Raw genomic sequence first — 22,139 nt, forward strand, 5'->3', positions numbered from 1 at the left:
TTAAATGAATTAAGCCTAATTCATTTTGTTTTCCAATTTAAAGCTCAAATCGATCAAACCAAACAAGACCTACCATTTATTATCACGACATATGTACAAAGAAACAACTACCAAAACAAAAACAAGCACATTTCATAACAATCCTCCCACCCCCACCCCCAAACAATGAAACCAAATTCAAGCAAGAAAACAAATATCAACTTGCTTTGTAGCTGAAAACAATGCACATAATGGGTGATAAAAAATGGTATCAAACTATAATTTGTTGATCTACGAACTGGGAGCTATCTTCCCAATTATTTTCCATACACCTAATGTTAGGGGGCATGATGCAAAACAACACATGCTAGAAAAATATTAAAGAGACATTCCTAAATATACAGAGGAGTGAAAGTCAATTACTTCAACAAAAGAGACCATTTGTTCAATAGTATTTTTTAGTCAAAATTTGCAGTTCAATCCATAGGATTGGAATAACAAACACTGCTTATGGACCATGGACATTTAAAAAGGTTAACATTTTGATATAAGCAAAATCATAAGATTGTTAATAACACCCCCAATGTGAAAATTTCCTAAGCTTTAAAATGTCCACGGTTTGGCTATACATATTGTTTTTCTCACATGCAATTCTTGTAACTAACACATTTTTTCTTACCAACAAATTTGTATAGAAGTGTATATATGTGACTTTATGCATACGGTGAGATGAGTTGATTGTTACAGTACAAAGTATACTCTTGATATTTAGCAGTGTTATTTTTTATGATTTTAAAACTTCATCTGAAAATGTCAACTAAGTTATAGGTTGACTGTTGAAAATCAAACTTTTGTCAATCAAGAAAGGAAGAAAGCAAAAGGAAGAGGAGTGAGTCGAGTGACAAAGTACCCTCAAAGAGCGCAGAACCAGCCAGGGCCATCCTCCACCACTGACACCCTGGGACCACAACGAACCCCACAACTTCACATCCACCATCTGCCCACCTTCATATCCAACGGCCCACCCTCCTCGACCATTCCGCCCCCCAAACCCTAACCCTCTTTCCCTCCTTCCCCTCCGGCGCCGCCACCCCGCGTCGCCGCTGCCGCCGCTGAGATGGGCCGCGTGATCCGCGCGCAGCGTAAGGGTGCGGGGAGCGTGTTCAAGTCCCACACCCACCACCGCAAGGGCCCCGCCCGGTTCCGGTCCCTCGACTTCGGCGAGCGCAATGGTTACCTCAAGGGCGTCGTCACCGACGTCATCCACGACCCGGGCCGCGGCGCGCCGCTGGCCAAGGTCACCTTCCGCCACCCGTTCCGCTACAAGCACCAGAAGGAGCTCTTCGTCGCCGCCGAGGGCATCTACACGGGCCAGTTCATCTACTGCGGGCGCCGCGCCACGCTCTCCATCGGCAACGTGCTGCCGCTCAGGGGGATCCCCGAGGGTGCCGTCGTCTGCAACGTCGAGCACCACGTCGGGGACCGCGGCGTCTTCGCCAGGGCGTCCGGGGACTACGCCATCGTCATCAGCCACAACCCGGACAACGGGACATCAAGGTAACTATTAGCCTCCCCCCACACCCTCTCTGCGTAAAGCCTGCACATCTTGTGTGTTTTTTTTGTTGCGTGTGCTATTGTATCAGTAGCTGGATGTGATGGTGTCGACATCTAGTTTTCTGTAGGTTCTGAACGCTGGGCATGTTGGTGACTCGGTGTACTTTTTCTAGTGCAGAATTTTAGCAGTATGTGCAGTATGCTAGTTGCATTATGAAATGGTTAGAAATGAAGATGTTATCTGAATGTTTGAAACTCTTAGCATTTGTGAATATAGGAAGCTTGTGAATACATCTATATAGGCCCTCCTGTGTTGTTCATACAACATTTATTTGCAATCAAGCCTTTGTAGTCTATGCGGAGGTATTTTCTCGTAGAGAAACATCGAATTGGTCATACTAACAGTCTAGCAGACAATTTAGTATCTATGAAATGCTTCCAATGCTGTGAGTTGAGTAATAATATGGTTCTGTAATTTTGAGTACAGGTATTCAGTCATTGTGTGGTTTAGCTGTGCAATTTTCGATGATTTAATCCTTTCGACTGAAGTAGTTCAATGTGGAGGTCTTTTATGAGCTTTAGCCTGGCAATGTTGAATTATTTAACTGTTGAACTAAGCTCTGTAGTAAGCTATTGTCCTTGTCCTAGATGGAGAATATGGTAACCTATTGTAGTCGGTGCAGAACTGTTCTGTTTTTATCAAGACGTCAGGATTCAAATCTTTTGGTTTTATTTAGATTTTTTTCTCACCAGGTTTTTGTGCTATTGGTGTCATTCAATGCTTGAATAATTCCTACATTTGCCGTTTTAGTTCAATATCACTCTTTAACTCTGCCAACAATAAGCAGCTAATAGAAGAGGCATCTAGTGGAAATGTTCCTCAGAAACCCCCAAAAAACATCTTGATGTACACAAGATGACCAAAACTAATTTTTTAGAACAAACTATATCCTCGATTCCTTGTCCATCTGAGACATGATATTTGTTGTTACCAGTAATTTGCTTGCTGACTGCATCATTTTTTCCCTTTTGTTGATACGTCGTGATGCTTTCAGTTAACTTTGGAGTTACTTGGTTGTATGGAGCAGTCTTCTCTAGGAACTCATGGTATTGCATTTTTCAGGATCAAGCTCCCCTCTGGTGCTAAGAAGATTGTCCCGAGCAGCTGCCGTGCCATGATTGGGCAGGTTGCTGGTGGTGGCAGGACTGAGAAGCCAATGCTCAAGGCTGGCAATGCCTACCACAAGTACCGCGTGAAGAGGAACTGCTGGCCTAAGGTGCGTGGTGTGGCCATGAACCCTGTTGAGCATCCTCACGGAGGAGGTAACCACCAGCACATTGGTCATGCCTCCACCGTCCGCCGTGATGCTCCTCCTGGCCAGAAGGTTGGTCTAATTGCTGCAAGGAGAACTGGTCGTCTTAGAGGCCAAGCTGCTGCTACTGCTGCCAAGTCTGATAAGGCCACTTAAATCAGTTAGTTTTGCCATATGGAGCATAATCTACCTTATAGATTAAAACATGATTTCCTGCATGGATTTTGTGTCATTTTGATGAGACTGGGCATTTATCAGTTTTGTGGCTACTGTTGAGATTTTTGGTTCTATATAAACAAGTTGCAGTGTATGTTATTGTGTTTTATGTCTAGTGCTCTCACCGATATTTCTTGAACCGTACGTTGTGGAATGCATCTATTTTTATTTTCCACTATTGCAATCTTCGCTGTTGTCAGTTGAACATAGTTGTGTACCGTTGATGATCTGGTACAACCTTTGTTCTAAACGCGAGAGGATGCAAAAAAGTTGTTTGTCATGTACTGCAATTGCATCCAAATTTTGTCTTTTTTTTTCTTTTGCATATTTTTAGTGGCACCGAATTTGGACCTGAAGTTTTGTGTGTATATAGAATAGGAGATGCACCTACACGTATGCAATGTTTCAAATTTTTTGACAACCGTTTGTATGTTTCGAATGAATTTTTCACCGGATTCAATATGTAGACAAATGTCATCCTAGAACATGTTTGATGACTTGCTGGTTGGAATTTGGGACATGACCGGTGCCGGATGTAGCCATTCGTGGTAAGCCAAAGCCTACAAGGCTGAATGGTCGGTCCTATGTGGCGGTCGATAGTGGTCGACCGACCTCCAGCCTAGGTTGACCAATGTTATCAGCATAGCCCGCTTCTTCTCTTCCTTTGAAAAGATGCATAGCCCGCTTCGTCACTTCACTTTGCCGCCGCCTTCTTTGTTGCTCGGACCTTCAGGAGGCCGAGGTAGAGTCGCGGGGGCAAAGCAACGAATACAATTCAGGCTAGCTTTTTCCCCGCCCTCTGCTCACACCCTATGACCCTATCCAGTGCATGATCCGGTCTCAGTGCCGATGCCCTCCCTTGATTCATTGCTCCGTGCGTTGAGCACTGGCCGCCACTACACCCCCGATCGAGCCCATACTCGTGTTCCGACTTTTTTTGTATTTTGGCCCTTTTCGCGAAAAAATCTCACAAATAGGTCCCTGGCGAAATCAATTTCGAAAATGGACCCTCAGCTTGGCGCCAAGGTATAACGTCTTGGCGCCAGCCGTCCTGGCGCCAAGGTCCCTCTGCCGCGCCTCCACCGTGGCGCCGTCCCGCTGACGTGGCGTGGAGGCTTGGCGCCAAGATCCACGGCGCCAAACCTCGGCGCCAAGATCTGTGGCGCCAAGGCTCAGCGCCAGCCTCCCTGGCGCCAAGCCTTCTACCATATATACCGCCCCTTCTTCCTGCCCGAGAGTTCCTCGTCATTATTCTCCACTCTCTTGGGTTTTTACTCTCCCTACTTTGCACTAGACTACGAATCGACATTGTAGCTTAGGAAACTTTCATTTGATCCGTGGATCCTGAAGAGCAAGGTATCCTCTCTCAGTCGTACCTTTTTTTCACATCGATTCGCTATATATTTCTTGCATTTTTGAACTTAGGGTTTCATGCAAATGTAGGATGCCGAGGCGTGGAAAAGCTAAGAAACTAAGGTAATCTCAACGCCCGTAGTTATGTTATATACTCATTGTTGTGGATCAAATGAAAAAACTTTAATTGTAGGTTTATTCTTAAGTGCGTTTGATTCATAGAACGAAATAAACAAAATTGTAGTTATGGCGCAAAGAAGACCGGAAATGCGTTCGATCCATTGCCTCTGCCTAGTGGTGTTCTAGTGCCGATGTGCTTTTGCGGCGATCCTTGCAAGGTAGCCAAGTCCGAAGAACATGCCACGTATAGGCAGAGGTATTGGATGTGTTCCAACTTTGCGTTTGAACCTACACTTCGTCAGCGCCGCATTAACATGTTGGTAAGGAAATGTTGTTGTCTTATAATTATTGTCCATAATTTTTTTGTTTTATAACAATTGCATTTGTTGTAGACCCCTCCACCGCTATGTGATTTTGAGCAGTGGATCGACACTGAGATCAATCCTGAAGACAAGGAGTTTTTGGAGTATATGATGCGCTGGGATGCAGAGAGGAAGGAGGTGTACGAGAAGAGGCTCATAGAGGAGGCTGCGGAAAAGGAGCACAAGGAAGAGGAGGAAAGGAGGCGGGTTGCTGCGAACAGGGAGGAGAGAGAGAAGAAGCTTGAGCGGGCACGCCGAGCGAAAGCAGCGGTTGAGGAGAATCCCGATGCCTTAAGGAAGGGAAAGTGGCCTCGTTGCACTCAGTAGCCATATTTAGGTTCTAGTTCTATGGTTTATTTATGAACAATATTTTCTACTGTGAGACTTTTATTATGTTGTCATGTAATAATGCACTTTAAATAAGGACACGCAATTTGTAGACGACATATGTTCATTTTGCGATGTAATGCATTTCGAAGTCGTAGTCTACTGAAATATCCGTAGAAAATAAAAATGGTACTTGTTAGCGAAATTTCGGCAGAATTTCCCCTACTTGTTGATGCAATCCATACAAAATTACGAGATGAATAGTGAATATAAATACAAGCATAGAAGCATAGAAGCACATGACACAAGCATATGACACATTCAGAATAGAATCCACAATAGTTCAGAATGAAAGTCCATATATATACAAATAGTCCATATGATACAAAGTTCGCAATCAGAATCGTCACTGCCTCCTAGTCTTACCCTTAACCTTGTGACCAAGGGCTTCGGTGCCTGGAGTGTAAGGAGAACGTGGACGACGTAGTCTAGTGCCCCCTACAACCTCTGTAGGCTGAGTCAAGGGAGCCTCCTGGAGCTGAGACGGGCCAATCTCCTCGGCCCTCTGCTCATCGTCGTCGTCATCGTCGTCGTCGTCGACTTCCTCGGATGCAATTGATTTCGAACCTGAGGGGCCTTGGCTTGACGTACCGACGCCTCCTTCGCGCAGGGATGGAACGTGCACGTCTCGCGTCGTGGCAGTCCTGCAACCACAACGAGCAGCGGCACGGCGAAGCCAATTTGACAATCGCTGCAGTAGTAAAAACAAGTTACACAAATGAAGAATGTAACGTATTAATAAAGTATTAGAAAGAATAATTTGAGACTTACCTCTAGGAAGCTCCGCATCTCGGGGTCCCTAACTCGTGGACGGATATGCTCTATATTTCTAACCGAGCTTTGTAGGGTACGCCCCTACAACAAATGACTAAGTCACTAAAGCAACAAATGTCTAAGTCACTAAATGACTAAATGATTAAGTCAGATGATCACTAACTCCTTATCTAACTAACTAAATCTCTAAGTAACTTAACATAGAACATAGAAAAGTGAAGCAATTGTCTTACCATCCTATCCAGGATCGGTCCTGCCTCCACCTGCCTTCCAGCACGAGTACTCTGATCGTACACCGTGTCTTCATCGTCGGATGAGTGGATATCGGCGTAGTCATCTTCCGTCCACGCTGCCCTCAGCCTGTGCCGCGTCGCACCTTGGTACCAGCTCTGGTATTGCCTGTACGCACTGTTTGTGTGCGGCTCGTTGTTCTCGTCCACGTTCTCCTCGAACTGGTCCCATTCCTGAATGTACGCGTGGTGGAATCTGCAATACCACGCAATCTGCAACGCTTCTGTTTTTGCGTGTCTTTCATTGAACCACGCAACAAGCCTGTAGAAGGTGAATTCAACGATTGCGTTCACAGGCATACCACGTATCCCCAATAACAACTTATTGAATGACTCGGCCATGTTACTGCACTGAAACTCGTACCTCCAACCACCGGCGTCGTGAGATCTAGTCCACTTATCTAAATCTCTCATCAAACCAGCGAGCCATTGTCTACCTTCTACATTTGTTGCGGTCCTTACCTGCTCCAATTTGCGCTGAAAGTAATAGTCCTCAAGCTGACGTGCTGCAACTTGAAACAGATCAAAATTATCCTTCACACCATCCTTCCGAAGAAGGTTCTCCGCAAGGTGCCGAGTGCACCAACGATGATGCAAAGGTGCATAACCCTCTATCTGTTCTTGCACAGCATGAAGTATGCCCTGATGCCTATCGGATATGACGCCAACCTCCCTACCAGGACCAACCACATGTATCCGGACTAGTCTTAAGAACCACCCCCAACTGTCATTGTTCTCCCTCTCAACCAATGCAAATGCCAAAGGAACCAACATATTGTTCGCGTCACAAGATATGGCTATAAGAAGTGTGCCTCTATATTTGCCAATAAAAAACGTACCATCAATAGAGAAAACAGGACGACAGTGCCTAAAGGCTTCCACAGACTAAGGGAAGCACCAGAACGCACGCCCGAATATCTGCCTCCCGTCCTTCCAAGCATTTGGCTTTGGGATGTACTCATAATGCATGCCTGGATTCACCGCTTTAATTGCATTAAAAAGCACCGGCAGCTGCTCGTACCCAGACTCCCAATCCCCATAAATCATCCTCCACGCTCGCTGCTTAGCCCTCCAAGCTTTACCATAAGTTATCACATATCCTCCATAAATCTCCTCAACAGTTCTTATAATTGTTCTCACTTTCATGTTGGGTTGTTCCTTCAATATTCCCATCAACCGCTTCGCAATGAGGGTAGCTGTTAGCTGCGGATGTCTCACTGTAAGCTCAAGGTCAGCACAATTGTGTGGACCGACAACTTTTGTGATCTTCCACTTCCCGATGATATTTTGCTTTCTTGCACAAACCCTCCATGGACACCGTTCCTTGTCACACACAACTGTGTAACGGCGCTCCGCATATGAATGCAACACTTTGTACGGTCTCTTCCGTATCACCGCAAAAGCTTGCAACCATCTCTTCAATGCGGGAAGGTCCTTAAATACCCTACCCTCCTCAATAACCATACTAGGACTAGCTTCAGGAGCTTCTAGGAGCTCATCATCACGTCCTTCTGCAAACGCCTGATCGGAAAGAGTCAGGTCGCTAAACTCGTGAACTATCGGATCACGACGTCCAGGGAATATACGCCTGAACATCTCAATATCACTCTCTGTCATCTCTCCAACAGGACGATCATCATCAGAATCAAGATCCACTCCCATCTCGTATGCATCTTCATCATTCAAAATTTCAACACTATTAGAGCCACGCAATCCATCTCCACATTGCACTTGCGCATCAACTAGAGGCACATCCACATTTTCTGGAATATCTCCTGCGCCATCAAGTACAAATATGAGTAAAGAATAAGTGGATGGAACGAATGGATTATCTCTCATCAATAGAAACCGATGAGACACTTACTCGGATCATTCTGAGTGAAAAGGAACTCATTAGGAGAGTCCGCCACATCATCAACAATCCGACAACCATGTCCAACTACTTCATTAGGGGCAGATTCAGCATCGGGAATAGTAGGTGCAACATCCACGTCCATAACAGGTTCTGGGACGGGAGGATCGAAATGTGCCCGTTGACCCATTGGTCGGGAAAACCGACGAGGATTTCGATCAACTCCCACCGGACGAACAACCACTTCAACACTTGAGGAATGACCATTCATAACCGTCCTCACATATTTCTCCCACTGACCTGCACACCGAATTGGGACCATCTTCCTTTGAATGTTGAGAGGGGAACCTAGGTGAAGTATGCCCTCGACTGTGATTTCATCATTTTCATGACAATGTAACTCCTCCCGAGCCCTTGCAACCAACTCATTAAACGATGGTTTCTCATCGAATATGACAACCTCGCACTGCATGCCAACAAACTTAACACATCCATATTCATCCCTTTCCACAGTGCCTCCGTAATATATGCTCACTACGTTCTCCATCTAGTATATCAATATAACGACGCACAATTCATTTAGTCCATAATAAATTAAACATTCTAAGTCTACTAAATACAACTAACTAACTATGTCACATATACTAACTAACTATGTCACCTAATATGTACCTACATACTTACCTATACAACTACTTAACTAAATATCGTAATAACTAGTTTACTATGCTATTAGTTATCATATCTAACAATTATATCTATCTGTCAACTTATCTATCTACCTATTTTATCTAACAATTCTACCTATCTATCTAAATTTTACCTAACTATTCTAATTTATCAATATTACTATTTTATCTAAACCTATCTATCTACATTATATTACAACAATTACCTTCGATCGGTCGGGAGCGGGCACAGGACGGGGAGCGGCCGGCCTCAGGCCACGGCGGGCGGAGCCCGGCCGGATGGCACCGGCGAGCGGGGAGGCGCGGCGAGGGCCGGGCGCCTCCAGGCGGCGCGTGCCGGGGCGGCCCGGGGCGGCGCGCGGTGGGCCTCCGGGCGGGCCGGCCGGGGCGGCGCGTGGCGGGCCGCTCCTGGTGCCGGGCGGGCGCGCGGCGGGGCGGGCCAGGACGGCACGCGGGGGGCTGCCGGGAAGCCGGCCGGGGGCGCCGGGCGAGCGGCGGCGGGGCGGCGCGTGGGCGCGGGCCGCCGGGCGGGCGGCGGCGGGGCGTCGGCCGGGCGGGGCCGGGGGCGGGCGGCGACGACGCGTACGGCGGGGGCGGCGGCGGCAGCGGCGGTGGTGGCGGACTAGGAGCGCGGCGCGATAGGTTGGTTGACCGAGATGCAAAAACAAACTGCGCAGAAGGAAGTGGCGCCGTTATGGTAAAAGGCTTGGCGCCAGGGAGGCTGGCGCCGAGCCTCGGCGCCAAGATCTATGGCGCCAAGGCTGGGCGCCAGCGACGGTGGCGCCAAGCCTTGGCGCCATAGATCGTGGCGCCGAGGCTTGGCGCCGTGGATCTTGGCGCCAAGCCTCCGAGCCACGTCAGTTGGCCGGCGCCACGGTGGGGACCTTGGCGCCAGGGCGGCTGGCGCCAAGACGTTATACCTTGGCGCCAGCCAGCCTGGCGCCAAGCTGAGGGTCCATTTTCGGAATTGGTTTCGCCAGGGGCCTATTTGTGAGATTTTTTCGCAAAAAGGGCCAAAATACAAAAAAGTCGGTACTCGTGTTGTAGCTAGCTGGTGGGTCGTACTCGTATCACGGCACCAAAGCACGCAGGGTATCACGAAAGATACGGCACCAAAGCACGCAGGGTATCACGAAGAGGCCTTCCATCCAACGTTCTTAGTCCCGGTTGTTTTTAACTCAGGACTAAAAGTCCTTTAGTCCCGGATCAAAAGCTCACTACCAATAGCCACCAACGGAGGAGTTTTAGTCCCGGTTGGTAATATCAACTGGGACTAAAGAGTCCCCTTTAATCCTGGTTGTAACAACTAGTGGGACAAGGAAATCTGGTGGGGCTTTTTGTCCCGGTTGGAAACACCAACCGGGACTAAAGCTGTCACAGTTGGTGTTTCAATCGGGACAAAAACTCCTCGCCTATAAATTCAACTTCTTCCTCCCCGAACCCGAGCCACTCAGACCGAGAGCTTCGGGCTCCTTCTCCATGGCGAGCAAGCAACCTTAGGGAGGTGCTGCCTGATCTTTTTCCTCATTTTCGTGGGGATTTCACTCATCCAAAGTGTTGTAAAGGTTAGCTCTTTCATCCTCCCTTCATTTATTGTTATTATGCTTTATTTTATGCTTTAAAGATGCAGAAAAATCAATTTTTTTACAATGAGGGAGAATGGAGAGAATTTTTATTTATACATATTTTTTAAGTTAAAATTTGATTGATAGCTTGCTTGTTATATATGATCCGTATTAGATAAATATCTTGATCAATATTAGGTATGGGAAAAAATAGAGTAATTGTGTTTTTAATATTTAGTCATTGCAATAAAATTAAGGTAAATAAATTGTAGGTGTAAAAAAATAGAAATAGCATCATGCTAGCCAAAGAAGTTTTTTATGCGTATAACTTTTTCTACTAGTTTGTATGATTAGTTTGAAAATAAATTGTAGGTGTAAGAAATAGAATTTGATCATTGCTGCAATTTTTTTGAGTTTGCATGTTAAATTAGAGTGACATGAAAATTACACCGGTCAACTTAATGCTACCATTGTGGAATATGACAACAAAGATACACTAAAGACTACAGACGCTCCATAGTGGACTTCACGCTCCATAGTGGACTTCACGGAGTCAAGAATCCAAAAATAATGGTAGAACAAAAGAACTTCGAGTCCACAGACTCAGGCTGAATATCATAAAAAAAATCTTGAAATAGTTTTCCAAACGTCTTTTGCAGCCACATTCTTGTAATAGAAGTATGGTGGCCCAATAGCCTGTTCAGGTAGAGATCTATTCACTGACCTTGACCCATCGACTTTTGGTTGGTGTTGGCTTGCCAAATGGGCCATGCTCAGTGAACCGATCTTTTGCCTGGATGGGCTATTGTGTGCCACCATACTTCTATTATGAGAATGTGGCACTTGCTCCAAAAGATATTTGGACAATTATTTTAAGATTCTTTATGATATTCAGCTCGAGTATGTGGACTCGAAGATTTTCTGTCGTACCATTATTTTCTGGTACTAGAGGAGTAGAGGTCGCTCTCCATAGACTTCGTAGAAGATTGAGTCATGTACAGAGATAGCTTGGAGCGAACATTCTGCTATGTTGTACTATTATTTTAGGATAATTGTCCACTATGGAGTGTCTTTAATCTTTAGTGTATATATATCTTTATTGTCTTGTTCCAGAATTCTTACATTTTTCTTTTTGTCGACCTAGTGAATGATATGAATGTTGATTGGTGTAATTTTCATGTTAATTGTTTTTATCTTTATGAAGGTTGATTGATATAAATTATTAATATTGATCAAGTTCTTTATTTAATACGAAGGTCTATGTCCATTTCTCACGTAATATGATGCAGATGGACCGGCAATGGATGTATAATGCGGATAGATGGACCAAGGAGTTTGTTGATGGATTGTATTATTTTCTCGAAGTGACCAAAGCCAACAAGCTAGAGAAGGGATTCATATGTTGTCCATGCTTCCAATGCAATAACAAGAAAGACTACTCTTCTTGGAGGACTCTTCACAGCAACTTGTTTAGATACGGTTTCATACCTAACTATTTGGTTTGGATCAAGCATGGCGAAAGATTGGGAAACTGAGAAGGAACCATAAAAGTTGTAGCGCATGATAGATGATCACAATAAATTGTTATACTCCGATTGCAAGCAGGGGCATAAAAAACTGGGTACCACACTGGAAATGCTGCAATGGAAGACAAAAAATGATGTGTCCGATAAGGCATTTTAGGGGATATTGAAAATTGTAAAGAACATGCTTCTTGAGAATAATGAATTGCTGTCCAAAACATATGAAGCTAAACAGGTTGTTTGCCCTCTAGGATTGGAGGTTCATAGGATACACGCATGCCCTAATGACTGTATCCTCTATCGTGGTGATGAATATGAGAAATTGGATGGTTGTCCTGTGTGCGGAGCGCTGCGGTATAAGATCAGGCGAGATGATCCTGACGATGTTGTGGGGCAACCTCCCAAAAAGAGGGTTCTCGCGAAGGGGTTATGGTATTTTCCTATAATACCATGTTTGAAGTGTTTGTTCAGAAACAAGGCTAATGCTAAGTTGATGCAATGGTACAAAGAAGAACATAAGCAAGATGAGATGCTGAGGCACCATGCGGATAGGGCCCAGTGGAGATCAATTGATAGAGCATTACCGGACTCTGAAAGTGATGCAAGGAATATAATGTTTGGTTTAAGTACTAACGGATTCAATCCATTCGGTGAGTTGAGTAGTGGTCATAGTATTTTGCCTGTGACCCTACGTATGTTCAAGCTTCCTTCTTGGCTGTGCATGAAGTAGAAGTTCATTATAATGCCGGTACTTATCCAAGGCCCAAAACAACCCGGCAACAACATTGATGTGTATCTAAGATCGTTGGTTGATGAACTTTTACTGCTCTGGAAGTAAGAAGGTGTACGTGTGTGGGATGAGGATAAACAAGAGAGCTTTAACCTATAAGTATTGTTGTTCATAACCATCAATGATTGGCCTGCGCTGAGTAATATTTCAGAATAGACAAATAAGGGATATCGGGTCTGCACCCACTGTTTAGATGACACAGACATCATGTATTTGAAACACTGTAGGAAAATCGTGTATATAGGCCATCGTCAATTTTTTCTTGCTAACCACCCGTTAAGAAAGGAAGGGATGCATTTCAAAGGGGTGCCAGACCATCGTAAAAGTCCTACACACCATAATGGAAAGCATGTATTTGAGATGATAAAGGATGTAAGGGTAGTCTTTGGAAAGGGTCTTGGTAACGAACCTGTTACGAATGATGATAACGAACGTGCACCGATGTGGAAGAAAAAATCTATATTTTGGGAGCTACCTTATTGGGAAATCCTAGAGATCTGCAACGCTATAGATGTGATGCACCTAACGAAGAATCTTTGCGTAAACGTGCTAGGCTTCATGGATTGTTATGGGAACTCAAAAGATACATTAGAAGCACGACAAGACTTGAAACATATGAAGCAACGAGATGACCTACATCTAGAAAAAAAGATAAATGACAGAACTACTTACGTCCTGCCAATTATACTCTTAGTAAAGAAAAGAAGGATAGCGTGTTTGAATGCATGACCTACTTACGCAAGCAGCATTTTTTAGTGTTTTTAATGTGTAAGTTGTATAAATTACATTAAATCCTTAGAAAATTAGTATGAACTAGTTTAAATACTAAAAAAATTGTACAAATTAGTTTAAATACTTAAAAAATAGTACAAATTAGTAGTTTAAATACTTAGGAAAATTGTACAAATTAGTTTAAATACTTATAGAAAAATTGTGCAAATTAGTTTAAATACTTAGAAAAATTGTATAAATTAGTATATACTTAGAAAATTAGTATAATTTATAAGAATAGAACTTCCTAGAAAATTAGTTTAAATGTGTATTTTTCAATCATGTGTATATTTGGTAGATTATATATTTCAATTTATTGTATATTTCAATTCATGTGTTTAATTTAATGTATGGTTTCATGTGTATATTATACAAGTTTCTTTTATTTCATGGTTGTTCTATGATTTCATGTCTATACATTAATTGTACTACTTGATACAACTTTTAATTTAATGTATCTATGATTACATGTGTGTATAACTAATGTCATTATTAGTTAAGATGGGAGACGAAGAGGATGCAAGGTATATGGTAGAGCAGATTATTGCTAGCGGTAGTGGCTCAAACGAACCAAGAACCTACATCGAGGATGAGGGTAGCCAGGCGGATATGTTCCTTAACATGTTCGGTGATGGCAATGATGAGCCCGAGCACGACGTTGATAACAATGCGGAACAAGACCTTATCGTGATGGAAGGTTCTGGCGAGGTATATATCATTTTCATTGTTTTACCCCATCTATAATTTCATATTCATTATTACCATGTACTAATTAACAAATCTTGAACTTTTAGCCCTCTGGATCGATGAAGCGAAATAAGTTGTGAGGTCGTACAAAGATAATGGAGGGAAGGCTTCACATCACTGAGGTGACACAAGAGGGCCAGCCAATTGCTCCCGAAAAAGTTGCTAGAAAGTTCGTGAGTCAATGTGGGACTATTGTAAGGGACAACTTGCCTACCAGCATTCGAGAATGGAAGGGTAAAAAAGATGATCCATACGTGCTCCCGCAGACACAGAAAGATATGTTGTGGGAAGATATCAAGAAACACTTCACACTTCCTAACGGCATTGATGAAAAAGTTGTGAAAGACTGGACGCTGAAGAAGATGGCAACCCAATTCCAGACCTTCAAGAAGAATCTGTATGCCAACTTTATCAAGAAGGGCCGAACTCCAAATTTTAATGACTGGCCAAAGTTAAGTGATCACTGAACTCATTTTTGGAGTACAAGACGAGTGAAGGTAGTGCGAACAAGGTTCATGTCAACTCAAGCAATACCCAGAAGAAGGAGTACCATCATCGTCTAGGGCGAGGTGGTTACATGAGTGCAATTCCTAAATGGAGAAAGATGGAACAAGACCTATTCGATCGAGGTATCATACCAGCAACTATTGACTGGCCCAATCGATCAAAAAATTGGTATTACGCTCACGGAGGCAACCTTAGCCTTGAGGATGGGACACTTATTTTCAATGAAACAATACGTCTGAAGGCCATCATGTTTATCAAAAATATTGAAGATGCTAAAGCCGGAAAGTTGAAGGTTGATAGAGAGAACGATGAGCTGACTTTGGCGCTCAGGAATCCCGAACACCCAGGACGTTGCCGAGACTTTGGGGTCGTTCCGTCGAAGTTTGCTTTCCATATGGACATCGACACGTACAGAAGCCGGAAGAGAAGAAAGGAGGTGTAAGAGGAGAGCTGGCGGTGCATGTTAGAAGCTAAAGTGCATGAACAAGAAGTAGGAATGCAGGAAGAAATTAATCGGCGAGTGGCTGTGGCAGTTACTGAGATGGCCTAATCTGGAGCACTTCCTGATCCCAACGTCATTGTCAGCCCTTTCAATGCCGAAGCAGCTGTGCTTCCACAGGGGTCCCCGATCAGAACATGCCAAGATTACCCGTGGTTGCGAAGGACAACCAATGGTACCCTGTGAATGACATCACTCAGCCCACCTCATGTGAGCTGTACAGACCATTTGGCAACCTCACTATTAAGGTATACATATATATAATTTATACAATTATCTCAATTGATCCATGCCTCGGGAGTTTAATAACTTCTTTATTTCTCCTATATGTACAAGTGATGTACGAAAGTGCTTTACCAATCCTGCTAGGAAAGACAAACCATGGCATGGAGATTCCACCTGGCTACTCTAGCGTTGGCCTAAAGCAGATTTGTGATAGTCAATATGAAGGCCCAGAGCTCAACCTACTGGGAGGTGATGGGGAAAAGACACTAGGAGATGCACTTCACAGTATCATTTTATGGTGCAAACGTTGCATCATCATCCCTAGCAATAAGACATAATTGCTTCCCATAGATCCCCCGCAGCCACCATCTCCTCAGAACTCAAGATCGTCATCTCCAGCACATCCACCTCCAAGACCGTTGTCACCACCGGGACCGTGGCATCCTGCTCAATCACTGTCTCCAGCACCACCGAATCCTGGTGGTGTGAGCGACGACGACCAAAATACCCCTCCCCGATCACCGTCTGCATCTCCGGGACTAAATTCTAGTGCGAGCAAGGAACCTGCAGCACCTCTCAAGAAGTCGCGAGCACCGCCTTCCAAGCCAAGGCAGCTAAAGGTGAAAGAACATATTAAGAAAACAAAGAAGTCTAAACCCATTAAGAAGCTATCAGGCAATATGACTCTTGAGGAATTGTAGGAGGCATCGCAAGCACAGGTGAGGGAGTTCTTCCAAGCATGCGCTGAACAAAGAAAAGCGAAGATGATGGAGCCAAAGCCAGTAGATCCAGCAAAATTAAAGTTTTTATTGGCATGAAAAAGAAGTAAAGAAGACTTTACTATCGAACCACGATCGTTCGTTAGTTAAGTCTAATCAGAAGAAAAAACAAGGAGAGTTGTCTTCCTGTCGTACTATCCCCCAGCTCGGGCAATAAGCAGATAAAGACGCTCAAGCTATAGCATCTTTGCCTTTAGACCAACAAATCCAAATCATTAAGTTTATGGAAGACACAGGTCCGTCACTTGTTGAAGTTCTAGGGCAAGCTGAACCGCTAGCTTCAGAAAAGATTGTACCTAAATGGCCCTTTGAGTTAGGCAAGCTTCTGGTCAGGCTTGAATTGGTACAAAAGCCCTTTACGAAGATGGATGAATTCCATCAATGGTACATGGAGCAGTCGGCCAAGGAAAGGGTCATGTTCGCTCTTCGAGTCAAACAAATTGATTTTTTCGGTGAAGGTGAGAAACTCTTGTGGTTGCAATTCAAGGATATATATGAAGTGTACCATCAAGATGCCCTTGATGTCTCTCTCATCAGCGCCTGGGTTCTGTAAGTGTGTGGTTATCGATATGTAAATTTTGGTTCAAATCATTATTTTGTGTGTGTGTCACTCTACTAACTTTTTCTTTCATTTTATGTAGAATGCTAATTCAAAGGTGCCACCGAGAATCCTACTTCAACATTGCTTTATGGATCCATCGCTTGTTAACCAAGTTCAGATACGGGATCAACCAAAGTCTACATTGGACGCAATATACAAATTCTTGGAGCAACAAAATTACAAGCAATACATGCTACTACCATACAACTTTAAGTAAGTGTGGGTACCGTCTATTTTCGTTTTCGTTTTCCTTACCTAATTAATGTTAGTTAGTTCTAATATGAACATTTGTGTATGCAGTTTTTACTGGATTCTCCTTATAATTATGATTGATAAAAATAACGTTATTGTGTTCGATTCGTTGAGAAAACCATTGGTGGAGTACAAAGATATTCGAGACATGATAAGGTTGTAATAATTCTGGACCTTTATCTCTATGTAAAATTTTTTTCCTAAATTTTCACCTAACACTGTATCATTCATTATTTTAATTCACAGTGCATGGAAACGATTCCGTAAGACTCACCGTGGTGAATTCAAAGAAAAACTTACATTCAATACAACATTCCGGATACGTATGAAGTTTGCATATTTTGTACATTCTATAACATGAATATTTTATAACTTATTTTTTCCCCACTAAGGTGCTTAAGACAGGAACAAGGCAATAATTTATGTGGATACTACATCTGTGAGCACATGTACCATTTTGTGCGGGACAAGGTGATATCGGATAATATAACTGTACGTAAAATAAAACTATTAAGAATTAATTATTTTCTAGCTCCTTATATTTAATTGTTTGTGTAACATTCACATATTTCCAAATTACAGATGTTACAGATTAGAGAAGAACTCTTGGAGAAGTAGAGACTTTTGGCAATCCAAGAAACTATCATCGGATTTCTGGTGGACGAGATGATAAATTCTGAAAGAGAATTTTATTACGATGGACATTCAGTAGCTGAATGGAGCAACACCACAACGGGAGGATCCTATGAATGAAGAGGATAAATTATTGTATATATAGTAATTGTATAAATACTAGTTTGATGTGTAATATATATATGTATGTGTCTGAAGCAACAATTAGCATTAATATGGAAAAAAAATTTAAAAGAAAAAAGGTCGTTAGTCCCGGTTGGTTCCCGGTTGGTAATACCAACCGGGACTAAAAGGGTCACGTGCGTGCGCCTGCTGGTGGCCGACTCGGGACTTAAGTGGGGGACCTTTAGTCCCGAATAATTAGTTCTGATTGGTTTTTCACGAGCTATAAGGCTTACCCGAGTTCAGTTTTCCACCAGTGTATGGATTATGGCTTCGGTCAGGTGCGGCGCATGAAATCGTGCCACGGCCCGGCGATCTCTTTAACAAGAAATGAAAAAAAATCTGACAATCCTTAGTTTTTAAGCTATGATATAAACACATAAACAATAAGTTACATATTATTTATAACCTATAAATACATACACACACTCTATCTATTAAAAATATCTCAGAGAGAAAGATTAGATTGACAAATTTTAATATCGATACGAATTCACCACGCACACATGTCTTGATATCAATAAACATGTTTCCTACCACTAAAACAAAATAATTGGACGCTAGCACCTACTCCCTCCATTTCAAATTGTAGGTTATTTTAGCTTTTCTAAGTTCATAGATATTATTATGCGTCTAGATATACACTATATCTAAGTGTATAAAAAATTATGTACCTATCAAAATGACGTATAATTTGGAACGGAGTATTACTCCATCACTCCATCAGGGAGCACCTTAGGTCGTTCAATCTTTGTCCTCAAACATATCCATAAACGATCTGCTGATGCCCACGTGCCTGCAGTTGGTCACCACCTGAGGAAGTCTGCTGCACAAGATGTGCCGCATTGCATCCGAGCTCCAAAACAGAATGGATTTAATTAATGCGCAGCACAGTGCAGTGCAGACACATTGTCCCTTCGCGAGTCGTGACGGGTGCATTGCAGTCCAGTCCAGCACCACGGAGGGGGCGACGTCCCCTTGTCACGTGCCAAACATGCATTGGAACTTGGGCACAAAACCTCTATATTATTATATTGTACGTACAAAGTTAGGATAGTTTTATATGGCGGTAAAATTGAAATAATTCATTAGTTCTGACTATAAGGCCACGCTTTTAGCTCTCATTTGGTTATATTAAGCCAACCTGAGCCAGTTCGATATTTTAACAAGCTAGAATGAGCTGATTAACCCGAGCCACGTCAGCATTCATCCGCACATGGATTTGACGATATGAATTCTTTTTGGATGGTATTTGGCTTGTTTTCTTTTCGAATCACACTAGGATGCTCGCATCTACACATGCACACTCATTCTTATAAATAGATGCACGCAAATCATATCCCCGTGAGCATCTCTGAGACTCTAAGATGAAAATTTTTAAGATTGACGAAGTCATCATATGAGGCTCAATGTGCTCACTTATACGCTGCACACTCACTTTTATAAATAGATGCACGTAAATCCTATCCCGATGAGCATCTATGAGGGACCGAGATGACAGATCTTAAGATTGATGAAATCACCACGTAAGGCTCAATGTTGATGAGAATACCACCTACCACCCTAAGCATATAGCACCATTAATTTCTAGAATAAATTCAGTAAAATACTAGCACAAGTCAAGAGATCGTTCAATTCAAGTCTTTTAACTCGACTAGTATGTCACAAGCAGTCCTTCCCTTCTTAAGCTTGAACAGTTAAATGCTACAACAATGGAAAAGTTAAAAATAGTTCCGTTCTTTAGCATCATCTGATGCCCCATATCGTTAATTATACTACAAAATCCTATACAATAAGAGGAAACTCTATCTGCAAAAAAAACTCAATTGCATAAATTTTACACATTCAACTTAGTGACAATTTAACTAACTTTTGATCAAAATATGAGTTTTGTTATTTTTTTCCAAACAAAGTACGTCTTGATTTGAACTTAGAGAATATTTGTGATTTGATTGGATACAAGTCGCGGAGGTAGCCCACTAGTTCCTTCTAATAAGGTCAATAATCTTAGAGTAGAGAACTACTTAATTAGAGTGGCGGTATATACGTATGTAGAGCATGAGGGTGATGCAACTCCAATACACTACTATTAAAACGGTATTGCTAGCGTCCGGACGTCCGATGAGAAATTTTTGATTGGACATTCCGTTGCAAACATAAAAAAATATATGCAATATCGAAAATTCACGTTTGCAACATCAGAAATATAACCCATCAATGTATCTGATTTCGAGAGAAAAATTCCTACCGCAACATCAAAATTTGTTTCATGCAACACATTCAAGCAAATACTCGTAGGTGATGCACCGATAACAGACAATGCAACATTAAAAAATTAGTAGATGAAACATTAGAAGACATATATTGCAACATTTAAATATCTCAAAATCTATCGCGCAAAATCAAAAAATACATCCGCAACAACCGCAACATGTAAAAATCTATATCGCAAATGGCGATGTTGGCTGCTTCCTAACCTACTTCTTTTGCCTGCGAGGATGCAATCGAGCCGCGCCCGCTGGTTCCTCGCTGCCATCCAGACCCTGCACCGGAGCAATCGTCCATCCCTTTCCCTTGCCTCGTTTGCCGAAGAAGTAGCGCGGGCCGGGCATTTGGATTGGAGAACTGAGCCGAATCGGATGGGCATGGCGAGCTCGTGGCGGCGGCAGCAAGTATGGAAGCCGAATTGGACGGGCATGGCGAGGTCCGTGGCAGGTAGAGGGTCGAGGACGGGGACTGCATGCGCTGCCTCTGCAGCTTTGCTGCTGCGCGCACTCACGCCGAAGAGATGGTGCCGACGGCTTTGGGAAGGAAAAAGCGGTGGAACATGTTCTAGGAAGAGGAAAGAGAAGGGCAGTTGGGGTAAAAAAAATATTAGAGCAAGAAACATTGGAGGAGTTCATGCCACGTGTTGGCTAGTCTGCTGGACGGAGTGTCCGATTTTTTACCTCCGGCCGGACGTCAGGCTCCTAGCATTCCCGTTATTAAAATGGTCGTGTCTACGATTTACGAGTGCTTCCAACAGTTTTCTTTGTAGAAGCTAGTATGATGGATGCATATGCGTGGGTGCATATGTGGGTGTAGTGGTGTGTACGTGTGCATATTCGTGCCCTTGTAAAAAAAAAGAAGCAGCAAGCATTTAATTTGGGGTTCTGTGTGTATGCATGGGGCAAGGGCAGAGCTGAGACGTACGCGACTGTTGAAGTCGTTAGTACGCAATTAGCATAGAGCGAGCTGAGGAAGACTGGAAGAGGACCTTGTGGAGGCAGAGGCTAGGCGTGGGCCGTGGCGTACGGAGTAGCTACGGTTAGGAAAACGATCTTCCATTCTCAATAAAAATTTCGATTGTTTTTAACTGAGATTAAAAGATTTTAGTGTCGGATCTAAATTTTGTAGTCCGTGAAAACACCTTTAGTCCCGGTTGGTGTTATAAACCCGGTATACCAATCGGGACTAAAGGATCCCCACGACTTACTACAAAAGGATTGCATCCCCTACTCACACTGCTGAGGAATCCACCTTCAGTACAAGTCCCAAACCCCCATTTAATACCGGTTGTGCAACCGGTACTATTATATCTGTACTAAAGGGGTCCTTTAGTACCGGATCAAATAACTGATACTAAAGGGGTATTAAAAAATTAAAAAAAAAGAAATCCGCCGACCGGAGCCCCGGCCGCACCCCGCCGCCATCCGCCCGAGCGCCAGAGCCCCAGCCGCATAGCACATGAGCCCTGCATCGAAGAGAGAGAGCCGTCCTTCTTCCTCGTCACCGCCGGCCGCCCTTCCTCCTCGTCACCACAGGCCGCCCTTCCTCCTCATCACTGCCGGCGGCCCTTCCTCCTCATCGGTCGAGCTTGGTCCCGGACCTCATCCCCGCTGCCTCGCCTCCCCCTGCCCGGCCCTCTCACGCTGCCGGCTGCCCTCGCCCAGAGAGAGAAAGAGAGAGGTGAGGCCGCGCACCTCGTCCTGCCGCGCCGCCACCCCTTAGATCCCGCTGCCCCCGCTGCGCCTCCACGCTCTCCCACTGCGTTAGCCTGCAGATCCTGCTGCTCCACGCGCCATCGCCTGCTACTACTCCACACGCCATCGCCCGCTGCAGCTCCCCGCGCTGTCGCCTGCCACTCCACCTCTGCGCTCCCCCACCGCCGTGCTGTCGGCTCACCTCGTCCCACCGCCACTCCTCACCGGCATCGC

At 43.9% G+C, this 22,139-nt stretch overlaps 2 protein-coding genes across 2 annotated transcripts; one reads left to right on the forward strand and one right to left on the reverse strand.

Annotated features, from left to right (window-relative positions):
• Nucleotides 1-1,005: 1,005 nt before the first annotated feature.
• Nucleotides 1,006-3,156, forward strand: LOC117846158 (large ribosomal subunit protein uL2). The gene is made up of 2 exons (XM_034727272.2): nt 1,006-1,536; nt 2,657-3,156. Exons 1-2 carry the CDS (start codon nt 1,097-1,099, stop codon nt 3,000-3,002), a joined length of 786 nt encoding a protein of 261 aa, XP_034583163.1. The 5' UTR covers nt 1,006-1,096; the 3' UTR covers nt 3,003-3,156.
• Nucleotides 3,157-6,595: 3,439 nt separating this feature from the next.
• Nucleotides 6,596-8,773, reverse strand: LOC140221982 (uncharacterized). The gene is made up of 2 exons (XM_072291942.1): nt 8,213-8,773; nt 6,596-8,123 (listed from the first exon to the last, which is right to left on the reverse strand). Exons 1-2 carry the CDS (start codon nt 8,745-8,747, stop codon nt 7,234-7,236), a joined length of 1,425 nt encoding a protein of 474 aa, XP_072148043.1. The 5' UTR covers nt 8,748-8,773; the 3' UTR covers nt 6,596-7,233.
• Between the last annotated feature and the right edge of the window lie 13,366 nt (nt 8,774-22,139).

This window comes from Setaria viridis, chromosome 2 (genome assembly GCF_005286985.2).
Source record: "Setaria viridis chromosome 2, Setaria_viridis_v4.0, whole genome shotgun sequence".
Taxonomy (NCBI): Eukaryota; Viridiplantae; Streptophyta; class Magnoliopsida; order Poales; family Poaceae; genus Setaria; species Setaria viridis.